The following is a 17,541-nucleotide window of genomic DNA, read 5'->3' on the forward strand; positions in this document are numbered from 1 at the left end:
GGATTTTTAAAATTTTCCTCCAGGATGCCATCCTGCCTGGATCTTCTCCGTGGGTGCCCAGGGGCCCAGAAGTCACCAGAGCTGTTTTCCCTTGCACTAGGAATTTTGATTTCCCTGAGCACGTGCTTTATTTCAGCTGCTCCTCCACTAAAACTATCACTCCTTTCTTTAAAGGTAATACATATATGGGACAGCACAGGGGATGGACAAGGAAAAAAACCTCACCCAGATACTTTCCATGAAAATCTCAAGACCTGGTATTTTTGTAAACAGCCACAAGTCAAGAAGGGCTCCATCCTTTTAGGGTGGTTTCTGTTGTCCCCATGAATAAGGCTGACATTTTAAAAAAAAAAAAAAAGCTGAAATGAGGTCCTGAAGCTTTGGAAAGCAACTGCTTACCATCCCCAGCTACTCTTTGTCAAGGAACCCACAGCGTAATCTCAAAGCCTTTCAAGATGAAATCAGACATCTGCTAAATTTTGCATGCAAAAGCTACAGTTGAAGTGTAGCTAATAAAATGACTCACTAATAAAACATTCATGGAGAACTCCAAAATGTGTAATTGGGTCATCATTTCATTAGGAAACACGTGCGTTCTCACGAATCTTCAGCAAATCCGAAGCTCCCCCCTCCGCTGCGCCTCCAAGAAAAGGGGCTGGGGGGGATGTTTGCTGCAGGAGGGTTTCCCACCAGCTGCCGAGCACCCTCGCTGCCCCGAGCACGTCTCTGCTGCTCTCAGCTTCACGCAAGGCTTCTCCCAATCGCTGGGGGTCCCCGGGTGGGCAGCCCCCCAGGACTCGGGGGGGCTCAGCCCTAGGACAGCGTTGCCAAGAAGGGCATGGTGCTGCCCTGGCTTGTGAGCCCTGGCTTTGCAGCAGAACCTCCCCCGGCTGGAGTGGGAAACGAGGTGGGTACGTGCAACGGAAGAGGTGCGTGGGCTGCCTAAGGTGCCACCCAAAGCCACCAGTGGAGCAGCCCGGAGCAGCTTTCCCTTTGTTCTGAACAGCGCGTTAATGACTGAGGAAGTTTTTGAGCGCTCCTGGAGAGCTGGATCTGTCCTACCCTGCAGCACCTTCATGCTAACCACGAGGCACAGACACCCCGCAGCCACCCGAGTAGGAGTGAAAATGCTCTGCTCGGTGGTGCCCTGCGCAGCCGATTCTGTGCAGGACAGCCCCACCGCCTCCTCCTCCTCTTCCTCCTCCTGTCCGCTCTCTGCTCCTTTCTGGTAACAACCTCTGCAGCGTGGGGAAAAAGGGCTTTCCATCACTTTTGTCCACTTGTGAAAGGACAAATTTATAATTATTTTTAAATTGCAGTTTTTAGAGATTTGCCTTGATTTATGCTCCTAGTAGAGCCCTTCCACGCTTGACGTCTGGCTGGATCAGCCCAGGACCCGGGATGCTCAGGGCGCTGCGTGGTGGGGCTGACAGAGGCACCGGCCCTGGCTCCCCCCCAGCACTGCCGCGGTTTCTCAGCAGTGACCCGGCCACCGCTGTGGTGTTTCCAAGATGGGCTGAAGATTTTTCCAGGGGCAGAAGGGCCTATCTGGGACAGGACCTGCCCCAGGCTCTGGGCAATCCCTCAGCGCTGGTCTCACCACGACAGCACTAGCACCCTTCAGGAGGGGCTGTAGGACCCCCAGGATGGGCAGAACTCCCTCCTCCCAGTCCCCATGCCCAGTGCATCCCAGCTGCTGGCCGGTGCTGGCTGCTCATCCTTTATTCTGGCTCTGCGAGTGATGCTTCGGGGGTGCCCAGCCCCTGAAGAGACACAGGGCCCCTTCCACACTCCTCTGGTTCGGCAGATGATGAGAAAATGACATTTTTTTTCTCCTGCTCTTCCTTGATGCTCCGGGTGTCAGCCCTGCAGAGCCGCCCCACAGGGACATGGAAGGGCAGCAGCTGCAGCCCCCACACCTGCCTTCTCCAGGCCAAGAGAACTCTGGTTCCTCCACCTTTGTAACCATCTCACATTTATTACTGTCTGATTTTAAGGAGTTGTTTGTTGGGTTGGTTTTTTTTTTTTTGGTTTTTTTTCACTTTCTAACCATTTCAATTCAGAAAAATATTCTCCTCTCCTCTAACTCTCTCTTCTCTTTGCCTTTCTCTCTCTCTCCTCCCTCCGTGCTCCCCACTGCAGAACCGCATGCACGAATCTCTCATGCTCTTCGACTCCATCTGTAACAACAAATTCTTCATCGATACCTCCATCATTCTCTTCCTCAACAAGAAAGACCTATTTGCCGAGAAGATCAAGAAATCGCCTCTGACCATCTGCTTCCCCGAATACACAGGTATGGGATGGGGCTGACATGGTGCAGCCCCGCGTGATGCCCACGGGCGCGCCACCAGGGCTGGGGGGCTGCACCTCACCCCAGAGCTGGGCAGGGGGGTGGAGGGGACAGAGCACCTTCATGGGGGGTGGGGAGCAAAAGCACTGCCCACCTCTGAGAGCCACAGCACAGCTCTGGTACCTCGCTGGTGGGGTGGGGCCGTGTCCTGTGTGATGTCAAGTCTTGTGGCAAGGTGTGCGACCAGCTGATGGGACGCAGGGGTGGCCAAGACCATTTGAGACAAAAGGAGATGAGCTTTAACGAGTCTGGCCACAGGAGCTCTGGAAAGCAGAAGCCTCGGTGAGAGCCGACTGCCCACCGCTTGAGCCATCCCGTTCGCTGATGGGTCCTGAGAAGGTCCCACTAGAGGAGTCCAGGCACGTGCTCCTCCAAGCTGCATCTCCCGTTTGCATCCTGCCGGGAGTGCCTTTGCACGGGGCACAGCTGGGGAAGGGAAGAGCCCTTTACAGCAGAAATCTGGGAAACCACACCAGAATCGTATGTTTTTATGTGAAACCAATGTAGCTCGGGGGAAAAAGAAGAAAAACAGACAAGATGGGGTAAGAATAGCTACCCCTTCCGAATTCTCCAAGGGAAAGAAAAAGAATCAATTGAGATTCAGAGGCTCCAGCCTACAGATGCTGAAACGTGTCTGAACGATTTCACCCAGAGCACATCCACCCTGGATGCCAGACCCTGGGGACAAGGAGGTCCCCCAGCCCAACAGCACCCACTCCCCAACAGCAGAAGCGCACTGGCATTTCCACCCGAGGTTTTGAGGCTTCTCCATCGTGAAAGCAGCAGTACTTTTTTTTCTCAGCCACCTGGTGGAACGTCCCAGACTATCTCATGAGGATACCAACCCCTCCAGCCCATCCTGGCTACCCCTGGGAGGGGGGCAGCCTGGTGCCACCGGGCCACCTCCCCTCTCCTTCAGCCACCGGCTGCATTGGGAAGGAGGGGAACCGGTGAGCTGGAAAAGGAAAATAAGTCTCCAGATAATAACAGCTCTCCCAAAGGCGATTTCAGGGGCGTAATTCAGGCTTTGTGGCTTCCCGCGAGGGGCCGGTGCAGCCACTCTCGCTGCCGTAAGCGGCTTAATGCAATAATGTGCATTTTTCGGCTCAAACATCTGGCCCCACTCCAGCTGCCTTACAAAAGCAAACCTCCCTGGTCGGCTGAGCGAACAGGGAACGACATCCCCAGGCAGCTCCTGCCCCCCCTGCATTCCAGAGCCCAGCGGGAGACCCCCACTGAGGCACCGCCCCAGTGGCACAGGGGGGGCTCAGCCCCACGAAGCAGGCACAGCCAGCACCCACGGGTGATGTTGGAGTGGCCACTAACCCTCTGGCCCTCCTAGCCATCCCTCCCTCTGCCTGGCCGGGGGGGCACCGAGGCCCCCCCGGCCTTTCTCCAGACCCCCGCGCTCCCCTGGGGTGGGCGCTGCTGGGATGCGCCATGGGGACTCACCGGTGCTGCCGGGAGGAGCATCCCTCGGAGGAGCATCCCTCGGGCGCAGGTGGGAGCTGCAGCCCTTCCCTGGGGGGGAAAAGGGGGAGTGGGCGGAGAGGGCAAAGCAGCGACACCTGGGGAGGGAGGGACCCCTGATGGAGCCCAGGTGCTCTGCGATTTGGGGGAAAAGAGGGGGCAAATGGGGCAGGATGGGGTGGCAAAGGGTGGCCGGGGGAAGAAGGGAGATGGAGGGGGGAAAGGGGTAAATGGACCCCGCTGAGGGGTGAACCGGAGGGTAAAAACTGAAAATAAATAGATTTTACCTAAATTATGTTTTTTTAAACAAAGCGTTTTGTAAGCAGCGAGGGACGAGTTGCAGGCGGGAGGATGGTGGCCCACGGTCCTGATGCCCCCCGCTCTGTCCCCCTGCCCCACCTCTGCCCACAGGTCCCAACACCTACGAGGACGCGGCCGCCTACATCCAAGCACAATTTGAAAGCAAAAACCGCTCCCCCAACAAGGAGATTTACTGCCACATGACGTGCGCCACAGACACGAACAACATCCAGGTGGTATTTGACGCCGTCACCGACATCATCATTGCCAACAACCTGCGGGGCTGCGGCTTGTACTGACCCCGCAGCGCACAGCGACTTCTTCGGTGGCGGTCCCGGCGCCAGGAGAGAAAAGAAACAAACAAACAAAACAAAACAAAAAAAAGAAAATTAAAAAAAAAAAACAACGCAACCACACACAGACACACACACACACACACGCGCGCGGGGAAAAAAAAAAGTGAAACAAAATGAAAAAAAACAGATTGAATGAGAGGAAAAAAAATCGTAATCATAGTCATGCAAGTTGGTAAATAAAAAGGCATAAGGAAAAATTATATATATACGTATATATATATATAAAAAAAAAATCCACACCCACCTTTTTAGTTTGTCTGAAGGAGCTGTGGGCAGCCCCCGTCCCCCTGGCAGGCTCCAGCCCCCCATGGCACTGTCCCCCGGTGTCACAGCTCGGGGAGAAGCCCCGGGGCCTGGGGGGGCTCTGCCTGGCCCCCCACCCCGGCAGTGCCCGGGCATCCCCCCGTGGGGCAGCGGTACCCGGCTGGGGGGCGGGGGGGCACCCCGGGGTCTCCCCACGGCACAAGCGGGGCCGGATCCTGCCCGTGTCCCCGCCATGGCCAGTGCTCTTGTGAGTTATTTGACTGTGGGGTTTTATTTTTTAATTATTATTATTGTAATTAATTATTGTGGGTTGGCTTTTTTTTAATTATTGTTATTATTATAATAATTAATTATTTTTATTTCCAGCACGGGGAAGGCTGGGCTACCCCCACCTGCCCCCAGCCCAGGTGAGCCGCTGGCTCAAGAAAATAAAAGATACATTTAAAAAAAAAAAAAAAAAAATAAAGAAAAGGAGGATGAAAAATTCAAAACTCCCCCCCCCCCCCCCCCCCAGCCACGTGCCGTAGCTAAAGAGGGGAACAAGATGAAGAAGAAGATCTTTTCCCATTGCCCAGCCCGGCTGTTCGGGGAGGAAGGCTGCGGTGGGAGCATCCTCCGGCGGCCCCCCGCTGGGGGTTGGGGGTCGGGGGGGGGGTCGTGTTCCCAGCCCGCTCCAGGCCGAAGCCCCCACTCAGGAGCCAGGAGCCAGCGAGTTTCCCCCCATTTTTCCACCCCTCCTGGTTTAACAGCTCCCAGCTCCACCTCACTCCAGCTCCAGACCCAAAAGCACAGCTCGGCTGCCCCCACCCCCTGGGGGCCCGCGGGGCGGCGGGGAGGGTTATACATAGGTATATTTTATTTAATTTTATTTTTTGTTTAGGGTAATTATTTTTTTTCCTTTGGGTTTTATTAATTTTTAACTCTTTCCAGTGAATGCTTTTTTGTGCTGCTTTTTTCTCTGCGCCCCCACCCCCCGCCACCCGCCCCAGTCCTCTCTCCCTTTTAGTGAATGGTGTTTTTTCTCTCTCATGTGGGGATGTTTGTGCTGAAAAAAAGAAAAAAAAAGAAAAAAAAACTTAAAAAACAAACTTTGAAAAAAAAAAGCAAGAATGAAAATGATTTAAAAATTTTAAAAAACACACACAAAACCACAAAAAATAATTAAAAAAAAAAAAAACAAAAATCGAATGTAGTGTTTACATTGAAGCCACCGTTTTCATGACCAATCCTTCGTCATTTCTACTTTGATTAGTAACCAGACGTCTTCACGGTTTCACTTTTACGAGTTACCTTTGCTGAAGAAGAGCAGTCACACCTGTTCAAAAGAAAATGAATAAATAAAGAAGAAACTAAAAAAAAAAAATAAAAAATAAAAAAAATATTATATATATATATATAAAGCGCCAGGTCTTTCTAAGCCTTTCTATTACCAATCAGTGAGGTTTCTGTGATATATTACACACTGCCAATCTCTTTCTCTGACTAATGGAAAAATTCATGTGTAGCTCAATAAAGAGAATGTTTGTCTGTATCCCGGGCTCTCCCCTCCCGCGCCTCCGCCTGCTTCTTTCCCCCCGCGCCTGCCAGAAAAAATACTAAAAAAATCACCTTTTTGGGGGGTTTGCTGCCGGTATGAGCTAAGGCTGGGGGGTAAATCCTGGGAAGGTGCTGTGCAGGTGGCTCAGGTTGCTTTCCAACAAAACTCCCCAGGCGAGAAAATATTTTTATTTCTTTTGGGAACGCAAAGACAGTCGTCAGGGTGAACCCTTTGTTTTGTGGCAATGCCAGGAACCCCACAACAGGTGAGTTTTTCCCCCAGGAAGGTTCTCCCAGGAAAGCTGCATCTTTCTCCCCAGGAGCAATTCAGGGGGTGTTTGGGTTTGGGGGCTGGGGAGTTTTTGCACATTTTGTTTTTTTCTCACAGTTTGGGGGTTGTTTGGGTTTTTTCCTTTTTTTCTGCAATTTAGGGTTTTTTCACCTCCATCCCAGCCCTGGTACACGGTGGCATCGGGCACAGTGGCGACAGGTGGGACACGGAGAGCCCGTTGTCCCTTGGCACAGCCCGAGACCCCGGGCCAGCACTCGCCGTCCCCTCCCGAGCCACAGGAGCGCTCCCAAAGCCCACCGGAGCCCAGGACCCACCAGCGAAGCCGGTGCCGGAGCCGCAGGGAAGGTCACCCCAGCAGCCAGGCCCCCAGCTCAGCTTTGTGCCGGCCGCCCAGGCACCCCCGGCCCAGCTGGCTGGAAAAGATGCTCCATCACGCAGCAGCAGCTCCCGACCCACGCGGCTTCTCCAAGGTTCCTGCTGTTCGCAGCCGTCCGGGAGCAGCTCCTGGTGGCACTGGGGAAGTCAATCAGGCTTCTCCTGGGGTGACCTCCCTTTCCAGGGAAGCCACCTCTGGTCCATGTGCCCTGCACAAACCAGCCTCTCACCCCTCACGGAGGTCACTGCAGCGGTGCCGCAGGCAAGGTTGCCATCCAGCGGCTGCCCAGGGCCCGCTCCCCAGGGAGCACAGTGCAGCCGGGCAGAGCTCGGGAATCCACCGTGAGGAGGAGAAAAGACCGTTAAGAATAGCCCGAGAGGCTCTGACATACCCAGCCCGGGGGTCCAGCGCCAGGAGCCTCCCTGGCTGGGCACCCCCTGGGCTCGTCTCTTGCCGCCCGAGCGGTTGCAGGGGCTTGGGCCAGGGGATGCCCAGGATGGGCCACGGCACCTGCTCCCTCCCCGCTGCCCGCTGCTGGGCGAGGGATGGCGTTCCGCAGCAGGGGCCGCACGGGCAGAGCTGCCTTGCCGTTACCTTCCCAGGGAGGTTTTTTTCTAAGTGGGAAAACTGGGGGTGGCCCCGACGTCGCGCGGCTCACAGAGCCCCGGAGCCTGGCAGAGGTGGCTTGTGCCAGGAACCAGGGGCTCTTGTGCCGGATGGGGGGAAGGAACCTCCGCCCGGCACCGCGCCGGCTGCCCGGGACGGCTGGACACGTGCTGCAAGGCGACGGAGACCGTGCAAGCCCGAAGCTCGGGCCGCGATGCAGCGGGGGTCACCGCCCGTCACCGTGCTCAAAACGCATCCTCACGCAGCCGAGCCCCCAGGAACGCGGCAAGGGGGGAATCAAAGAAACACCCCCCACCCCACCCCGACGAGGGTCTCTGTGGTTCTCTCCTCTCCCCTCTCTGAGCTACATCCACTTTGCTCTCGCCCCCTCCACTTGCTGCCCAGCAGTCCAAAACCCCACTTTATTTTTACTGTCCCTTGAGACACCGCTCCTCTTCCATTTCCACATTCACAGCACGACCGAATTCCAGGAGCAACTACTGGTCTGCAAGCCCCGGGCTCGGGAGAACATAGCTAGAGCCAGCACCAGGCGGCTGCGCTCCCCCTCATCGCGACAGCGAAGGGGAACCAAAGGGGACCAAAGTGCAAGTGCTACATTTACAAACCGAACACGCCACAGAAACATCCAAACAATTTCCAACACTGACCAAGATTTTATTTTTGTGGGTTTTTGTTTGTTTGTTTGTTTTTTAAAACAATAAAAACGAAACAGCTGTGCTCTGAGCAAAACCAAAGATCTCAAAAAAATTCTTCGAGGTTTACTAATAGCATTGCAAGGTAAGGCTTCCCAAAGAGTTTTATTGAAATAAATTATTTTCACCTAAACATCGATGCAATTCCTCTCATTAAATTCACCTTCAAATATCTAAAAACCAACAGTAAAAAAAGTTACCAACAATTCTAGATAATACTGGGCTCCTTCTAAAGGACAGTGATACTAGAACTCACTCTTCTGAAGTTTAAAAATTAAGTCACTGCCGTGTAAAATTCAACTATGCAAGCTAGGGGCGGCGGCGGCTCCAAGTGGATCTCGTGTCAAAAGTTCTTAAGAAAAATCAGAGGTTAGCAAGTTGGGCAGCAGCCGGTCCCAGGTCCAGCTGCCCCAGTTCCTCCAGTCTTTCTGCATAAATGCATGGTGAAGTTGTGGGGTTAAAAATGAAATAAAAAGCAAGATAGCAGAGCTATCTCCACGAAGTCCCATCCGTGTTGCTCTGGAGTCCACAACAGGCAGGTCCCTCTATCGCGCTCCCTTGGCTTACGGTGACACGGGACAGTGGAGGCCGTAACCTCGCCTGGCGCCCCACTGCGTCGCTCGATTCCCCGTTCCTCGCTTGTTTCTGGCCACAAAAGGCAAAGGAAAACAGCGCGGCGCTGGGGAGCGAACAGAGCCGGAGGTCTGCCAGCGCGGGAGAGCCCAGCAACAGCCGCAAACTACCGTACGCTGGAATCGATGCGCGTCGGTGCTTCGCTGCACAATCCACGGATTCTGGTTTTTCCGCGTCGCGTAGCTAGGCAGCTTCCCTCCAGCCCAACGGCCGGCCTTCAGCGACGCCACCCCAGCCCTTCGAGCCGCCCTCTGTGACAGCCTGCACCGTCGACACCAGCAAGGGACCGAAGAGCGGGCGCCTGCTTATCTAACACAGCGTTTGCTGGAAATTTCTACAAGCTGTCTGTCCTCTTGGACCAACTCGCCCCGCTCTCGAGCTGAACGTGCCAGTGCCTGCACCCACAGCTGCTAATTCGGAACACGCCTTCCCCAGCCTCTGCTGTGCAGGCGGCCCAACGCCTCATGCTAGCTGCAGAAATCAGGCCCGTGGTTTAGAAATCGCCTTTTGTTTGTGGAGGGGGTCGACGTCACATAGAAAAGATTACAAAAAAGGTTAATTTGTCAGCTGTCCAAACATTATTAGACCACATGCTTTATACAGCAGAGAGGCAGCCAGCTCACTCGGCAGCACAGCCAGCTGAACTCTGAAGAGACACTTTCCTGCTGGTATAGAAAGCGCAGGGGGTTTTGTATTTAATTCATTTATTCAACATTGCTAACGAGGAGGAAGGAGGGGCAACAAGCACTAAGAGTTTTGCTGCATCTGAAGCCTCCGTTCGGCGGCAGCAGCCAGCATCCTGCGACGCAGGGTGACGGGATCGGCGGACGCTCCCTCGGGCAGAGGAGAGGGCTGCTCTGTGGTCAGCTCCTCGTCAGAGGTTTTGTTTAAATAACGCCTGCAAGAGGAAAAAGGAAAAGATGAGTGAGCAGAGCCCACTGCATTACGGCTCTGGAAAATACTTCACTGGTACACCCACAAAACCAGGGAGCCTTGCAAGGCACACCAAGAGCAGGAAAACACCTCGGCAAAAGCACACACAAGCTACGTACTGCAAAACAAAAGAAAGGCCTGTATTGTATAACCTACAATAGACTTCGCAGAGCTGGCAGAAGCTCTTCATTTTTGTGCAAGATCCTTGTGCCTGTGGGAAGGAGCCAGTTCTAAAGGTCGGGACACTCAGAGCAGTTCACTGAGACTGCAGGTGAGCTACTGAATCTCTCTGTTCTTGTTATTCCGCCACTTGTAAGACCCTGGCAGCGCCTACAGCCTGCTGACAACGAGGAAGCCTTTGACAGAACGACCTATACTTTGCAAAGTATAAGGTAAGGCAAAAATACAAGGAAGCAGCTGCCAGAGTTAACATCCCAAAGAATTTTTACGCTTGGGGACAAAATATATTGGTTTGCAATTCCACAGCTCTTCAATATAGCACGGGAACCAGTAAACCAGAAAATCAAAAACACTGTTGTCTCCCTAAATGACATTTTTCAAACATCAAGGAAAAATTATCATAGGACCAAGCCTATTTATAGACAAACTCGTAAAAGGTGTCACACCCCCAGTTATTTATATGAAGGCATTTCAGTGTGGGAGGAAAAAAAGAGCACAGGTAGGCTGGTAACACCAAAGGACACATAACTCAGTGCAGTTTTTGTAGACCCTTTCAGTAGCCTCCCTGTGATATAACAGAAGGGACAACACTTGTCACAAACGCTGGAGTTTTCTCTATACCACTAACGTGGGGGTTTTTGCTCTTTTTAATCAGCAACTGGATGCTGGTGAAGTTCACCAACATGACTTTTTGCTGTACATAAAAAAAGTTAAACTCTCCCTGTAACACCTATTACTAGTTGGGCTAAAAGAAAGTGTTACAAGTTCATCACTCTCTTCAGAGGTGTTGACTTGCTGGTCACGAGCTCCTCTGGCGTGCTTTATAGGTGGTCATCTGTCAGCTCTGTGCTGCTTTGTGCTTAAGACATTCGCTCGGTATTTGGAAAGAGTGATGCCTGATTAATTTCAGCTGTAACAGCACAGGCAGTGAGGGCTGACACCTACGCCAGGGGACAAACTGAAGATTACTGGAGGACTCGGCACAAGCAACGTGTTCTCACTTATTACAGGCTCAGCCTGAAGCCCATTGAAGCTGGAGAAATCATCTTCGGATTTCAAAGAGCTTTGCATCAAGCACTTAGGAAGCTGTGTACATGTTGGGACACATGACGCTATTTCAGAGCTGGGCTGATCAGTGATGGTTGTCCTAAAGCAGCACCCTAAGCCTGCTGTAGCAGATGTGTCCATTCCTCTTACTACTTCTTGCATCAGCCCAAGCTCTCATGGATATAATCTATTTGAAACCCATTCTGAGGGACTACAACCAAGCAGAACGTACTTTCGAGCTTGCTGCAACAAGTCTTCCTTCCGCTGAACCAACATACGCTGCCTTTCATCAGCTGACTTTGAGAAGCGGCTTCCCCTGGCCTCAAAATCTTCTGCTTCACCAGGCTCTGCTTCCATTTCGCTGGATTCCACCATTTCTTCCAGTCTCGAATTGAGTTCAAGCGGCACTCTCCCAGTCTAAGAGAAAAGGGCAAAAAAAGTCCTAAGTCCTTGCAAAATTGGCTAACATGGCTTCTTTGTGTCAAATCGACAAGCTACAAGAACTGACATTTTCTGAGGCACTGGAAGAAACCAGACTCACCTGCTGTACCCAGTTCCCCTGGGCTCCTTTGAAACCCCCAGCCAAAATACAGAACAAAGCCATTTCAACGCGTGTTCAAAGAGCCTGTATTCTGTAACACTGTATCTTTTGTGCCATGCTTGAAAGTAATCTCAAAGATAAACATTAATTACCCATAATTAATGCTCTCTGAAAATGGGGCACTTGAAATAGTCAGATCCCGCAGCTGACGACAAGCAACACAACGGTAAAGAGTAGAAAAAGCAGAAATCCATATACTAAGGAAAGAACAGCAAACTTATTTGCAAAGAGGATGTGTGCTTGAGAAGGGAATTTATGAGGCTTCGGTTCACCGGGTTCTGCAGCACCCAAATTATCGTGTATTTGGACTGCGGGAGCAAGGCTGGCAGCTGTCCCAAGCACGGTGTGTCAATAAAAGAAGCCGGCAGCCCGGCACAGAGCATCTCTTCACCCTTGACAAGTGGCCGACAAGGCTAACACGAAAATTGAGCTGATGAACGATGACGCCGATGAACCAGCGTAGGTGAAACAGCATATCCTGATTGCATCCTGTCCTACACGATCAGATCAGCTCCACGACAGAAAAGCACGATGTTACTAAGCGGGGTAGTGTCAAGAAACAAATCACCTCAAGGCAGGGCTTAAAGGTTTAGCCCTCGTTTGGTAGCGCGGAGGATTACTCAGGCGGGATGCACCAGAGAGGCGTTAGCCAAGGCAGCTCCCACCCCCTTGTTTGGGGACTTGGGCGCTGCCACCACGGCAGCCTGGGTGGCCGTTACGTGGGCGCCGCGGGGGCACGGCCGCTCGCGGTCCAGCAGCCCGGGCTCCGAGCACCGCAGCGGGCAAGGCGCGGGTTTCAGCGGGCGACGTGCAAAACACGTTGAGTCGTTCCAAAGCCCTAGAGACGTACCGGTAATGCCACCTCCCCGAGACGACGCCTTCAGAGAGGGAGAACCGAGGCAAATGTCACTTCCCATCACCCAGGCGACCCCAGCAGGAACGCCGGGGCTCAGGCCAGAGCGGCACACGGCAGCCTCAGACACGAGTCCACGTGCTCAGCCTATTCCAGCCAAACCCCCGGCACGCTGGGATGGACCGAAGGGCGCCCCGTCCCGCACACACCGCTGCGCTGGGGTCAGGTGGCGGGTGCCCTTGGGACCGCCTCAAAGCAGCGCCACATCCCAGAGGGGGACGTGAGAGCTCCACAGATGATCCCATGGATTGTGCTCGGGGCCAAGACAACCTCGGCAGGTCCAGAGGAACAGGTAGGGAGCAACCCGACTGCTGCTGCCCGTTACTACCAGGTGGACACGGAAAAGAGAAGCTCTGCTGGGTAAAGCAGAGAGGAGGGCACTCATCATAGTTAATGTTCACAAAATACTTTTTTTAATTTATTTTTTTTATTCCTGTTGGATCATTCATTTCAGAAGATGCAAGCTAGCTCACCTGAGGTTTAGGGGTTTTTTTGTCATGTTACAAAGACACAAAAATCAATACCCAAAGCCCATCACTCTATCTGAGCACGAGAGTGGCTGCTGAGGAGGTTTTAGAGATAAAAATATCAAAACTAATTGCAGTAAAGGTTACGACAAGCCTCAGTATGACAGCAAATCTCCTTTTTTTTGATGCAGGATGCAGGAACTTAACACACTGCAGAAACTCCTCCTCCTTCAGGCCCCAAGAGAGAAAGAGTTAGCTTCATGGAAGCCATGGGATGCCTCAGAAGTGTCTCCAAATGGAGCCACCAAGTACTTAAGCAACAACAATAAGCTGGATTCTCAAGGGAAGGACACATGACACATGGGCTGCCCCAGGTATGATTCAGCCTTAGGTCTGAGCAGTCCTACCCGACCTCCACTCGGGATTACAGAAACATAAAGAAACACACAAAAAGACCCCAAAATTATAATCTTTAAATACATTTTCACACATGTAAATACAAGCTTGCAGAAAGTAGCTATAGCTGCTCTGGGATCTGTTCTTACAGGGAGCAAGAGAGTCAGGAAAGAGGGGAGAGAGGGCAGACAGGCTAGTGATGGAGAGCAAGCGATGGAGAGCGAGCGTGGAGAGCATTATGCACGATGCTGGAAGCATTAGCATTTCAATGCACAGCTGGAGAAAAGCATGTGCCAGCATCTTGCTAACCATACAGGCCAGAACTGTTTGAAGCTGTCAATGTTTACAGCATTATGATTTTTATGATCCCTTCTATTTATTATTCTCTTTTTATGATTCTTTCTGTTTCTTTCTACGATTCTACGATTATCTCCCAAACTTTTAACACAATTTAGACCACGGCGCTGCTCAGAGACGTCTCTCAACTACCCTTACACTCTATGTCAGCACTGACACCCCAAAACCATAAGCTATATTGGGGGGGGGGGAATCAATCAATCAATCAGTCATTATCTCTATCTTAAGACCTTGGAATTCTAGACAGAATTAAGTAATAGTATGATACACGGCACAGAGGAAAACTGACACTCCTCGCAAGGAAGGGTGCTTTGATTTGAACATGTCAGCTCCCCTAAAAGCGTTATTTCCAACAAGCAGAAGTCCAACAGGCTCACCACTTTCTGCTGGAGACCTACGAAGATTCCCAGTGGCTATGTTGATTTAAAAAAAAAAAAAACAAAAAACAGAAGAAAAAGGGATGGAAAGCCTGTAAAACTTACTTTAAGGCTGCAGCACAAAGCAACTGGAGTTGCCATGGCCTCTCTCAGGAGCTGTATCATACGGTGCCAAGTTCCATCTCTCCACTATTTGGAAATTCAAGTCTTACCCGGAGATGATGAGTTGCTTCCCACTTGCATTTAAAAAGCTTCTTAGAAATCAAGTGCAACCTGCTGCAGCAGCTAGACCTTTCCACACAGACAAGTTTGACTGATTACAGCAACATATTGTTCTGGCAAGGAGAAAGAGAACATCTACAGTACACCAGGTACTGAGTCAAAAACTGAACTCAGAATCCCAGAGACATAAAAGTGACGGGAGTTTCCTAGGGAAGGGGCATCCCTAGGCTCCCAAGTCTTCTCTCCACAACAGAAACACTGTCAGCAGCAAGGAGGCAGATCTCTGTGGCTGCGTAACAAGGGTGATCAGCTTGCCTGAAGCCAGCCTAAGTGAGTACTAAGTGCACAAAGCATTTACAAAGCAGGAGGAGGACAGCAGCAACCGGAGCTTTCATACCACAGCTCACCAGCAGGTTTCCCTCCAGCATGGCAGTCTCAGTCTCCTGCTTCAGCCTCTGCCTACAAATCCCATCTGGCACAGTAAATATCCGCCCAGGAAAACCCGTGCAGAGGCCACCAGCTCATCCCCCCCTCCACAGCCATCGCCAGCCCCTCAGCTGCAGGAAATTCCCAACTGTTCACATATCTGCAGGCCATCCCTGTGCTATGCTACAAAACAAAAATACATCCTCCGTCCAAACACCATTTGTTCCAGCTAAAACACATCATTTGAGATAAGTGCTCAGCTGTAATTCAAAGCAAGATGATGTCACTAATTATTAGAGAGCACGTGCTCAACAACATGACGTATGAACACCACTCCCAGGTTTTTCAGGTTCTGTAGAAGGAAGGACAGAGACACACAGAGTGCCAGGCAGAAAGAAAGGAAGGTGAACAGCAACACAACCCTTCAAAGTGGGATTTGAAATCGGTACCAAGTTAAGGATAACAGTTAGATACCGTTTGTAGAAAGAGAATTTTTACTCCTAAAGAACAGGAAAATGCCACCAAAACCTTCAAGTTAACACAAAAAGTTAGAGCTGCTAGAACAAGACCAAGACACTTACACCTACCCCAGGCCCTTATCAAACATTGTACCAACCCCCATCACCCCCTCTTCAGCCTCAGCTGCGTATCAAACCAAATGAAAATCTTTTCTGTCCTACACCCGGCGGACGAGGGAACTGCCCCAGTTCAGTTTCAGGTCAGCAGTGGGTTTGGCTGTTCCGGTTATTAAAGGCTGCAGAGGCAGAAAGTCACGCACCTCACATATTTCCTCTAAGCCAGAAGAAACGGAGGTTTATAAAACAGAAACCTTCACGATTTTGCTACTACAGTCACAGAAAACAAAAGTGGAATGAGATCTTAACTCTGCTTGCAGGCTGGTGTTTTTTTCTGCCTGCCACAATTTAGCTAGCACGTGCTGTTCAATAAAGCCCTTAGTGAAGAACAGCAAAACCCACTATCGCGCTTTAGATGTACAAGGGCTGTTATGTCTTGGTCCTGTTTGTATCCCATCCCATTCCCACCAAAGCTCCCCACGTCTCCAAGTGCTTCCTCCAGAACACAAAAGAACTCTTATACCCAGAAGACAAATACTACTCATTTACTCATTTTAAGGGAAATGTCTGGAGACGTACAGAATGGGAATGGGAAGAGGAAGGGGAAGAGCAATGCATCCTGCTCTTCATGCTCCACAGATGGGCATGGGCCTGACCAGACGTGACCAGAGACACAGGCTTTTTCTGGTCTATCACTTGAGAGCACTTTTCTTCACGGAGGAAAAAGAAAAGCACACAGATAACTCTTTGCAGCAGCACCATGCTGAAGCCTTACTTCAGCTGCCGGACAGCGTTAGTTCTGGTGTGAAACACGAGGAAGGGCTGCCGCCAACCCGACCCGGCACCGAACCAAGCGCACTTACCTGTGCGTGCAGCTTCTACTTGTGCTTTTTATGCCAAATTACCTGGGTGACAGTTTCGGTATCCTCCTGATCACCACTATGCCGTTCCACAGAATTGTTTGATGCAGGTCTAATGGTATCTGCACGCTGAAATGCAAACATCATGGGTTTAATACAGCATGTGAAATGGCAAAACAAAAACGAGTTCTTCGAACACATTCAAACTCTGCCCTCTGCAACGTCACGCGTTATGTTCAATTTAGAAACAGATAACTTAGCAATAAACAGAATGCACTGCGTTGAAAGAGAATTCTCTCTGCTTCCCCACAAGCAGACTCCGCGTAACAGTATTATCTGATGTGCACGGCACCAGAATTCAATATGCTTATTAACAGAAACACGGTCCCCAGACTGCTTGACTGAAATCTGCCATCACTAATTAAGAACAAGGCATCATCTTGCCGACTCCTTTCTTTGCAGAAAACCTTCCTTAGTGGTACAATTCAATTATCTGTCAGCAGAGAAATCAACTGGAAACATTCTAAAGGCTCTGCACAAGGCTGAGAAGAGCCGCTTTAACTGAGCAAATATTTGTCTCTAGCCTCGCTAGGACATTTTCAATATATCTTTGGTACACAACCAAATATACTGCATTCACAGAGACTAAATGAAGAGAAAATAAATCCTGATGTTTTTTCACTACATAATGTGTTTGAGACTGTATAGGCAAGCACCTCACGCATCCTGCAGTCCAATCACATCAATCAGGGCCAAGCTACAGGGCACGGGTGATAGACTCTGACTTTCCTTCATAAAGAAAATACCCTGATGCCGTGATCTAACCCCAGCCAGCAACTAAGGCCCACACAGCCACTGGCTCGCTCCCCCACAGTGGGACAGGGGAGAGAACTGAAAGGGTTAAAGCAAGAAAACTCACAGGCTGAGATTAGAATAATGCAATAAATGAAATAAACCACCACCAACAGCAGTAATAAATTGTAATGAAAAGGAAAATAACAAAGAGAGAGAAATAAAACCCAAGCAAAACAAGTGATGCCAATGGAAAACAATTGCTCACCACCAAGTGGCCGATGCCCAGCCAGCTCCCAAGCAGCTGTCCCCAGCCAGCTTTCCCCCTAATTTATGTCCTGAGCACGACGTTACATGGTATGGAACAGCCCTTTGGCCAGCCTGGGGTCAGCTGTGTGTCCCCCCAGCCTACTCACTGGCAGGGCAGCACGAGAAGCTGAGAAGTCCTGAACTTGGTGTAAGCATTGCTCAGCAACAACTCAGCCATCAGTGTATC

The 17,541-nt window shown here is 51.1% G+C and overlaps 2 protein-coding genes across 2 annotated transcripts in view; one reads left to right on the forward strand and one right to left on the reverse strand.

The window, feature by feature from the left end:
* Nucleotides 1-5,101, forward strand: part of GNAO1 (G protein subunit alpha o1) — a 145,446-nt gene extending 140,345 nt beyond the window's left edge. The window contains exons 7-8 of the mRNA XM_040615405.1: nucleotides 2,143-2,296; nucleotides 4,235-5,101. Of these exons, the coding sequence (XP_040471339.1) occupies nucleotides 2,143-2,296; nucleotides 4,235-4,422 (342 nt within the window). The 3' untranslated portion in view covers nucleotides 4,423-5,101. The remainder of the gene's footprint in view (nucleotides 1-2,142; nucleotides 2,297-4,234) is intronic.
* A 3,106-nt stretch (nucleotides 5,102-8,207) lies between these two features.
* Nucleotides 8,208-17,541, reverse strand: part of AMFR (autocrine motility factor receptor) — a 30,293-nt gene continuing 20,959 nt past the window's right edge. Inside the window, exons 12-14 of the mRNA XM_040615135.1 lie at nucleotides 16,299-16,382; nucleotides 11,292-11,476; nucleotides 8,208-9,797 (exon numbers count right to left, since the gene is read on the reverse strand). Of these exons, the coding sequence (XP_040471069.1) occupies nucleotides 9,647-9,797; nucleotides 11,292-11,476; nucleotides 16,299-16,382 (420 nt within the window). The 3' untranslated portion in view covers nucleotides 8,208-9,646. The remainder of the gene's footprint in view (nucleotides 9,798-11,291; nucleotides 11,477-16,298; nucleotides 16,383-17,541) is intronic.

Source organism: Falco naumanni, chromosome 15 (assembly GCF_017639655.2).
Source record: "Falco naumanni isolate bFalNau1 chromosome 15, bFalNau1.pat, whole genome shotgun sequence".
In the NCBI taxonomy this organism is placed as follows: Eukaryota; Metazoa; Chordata; class Aves; order Falconiformes; family Falconidae; genus Falco; species Falco naumanni.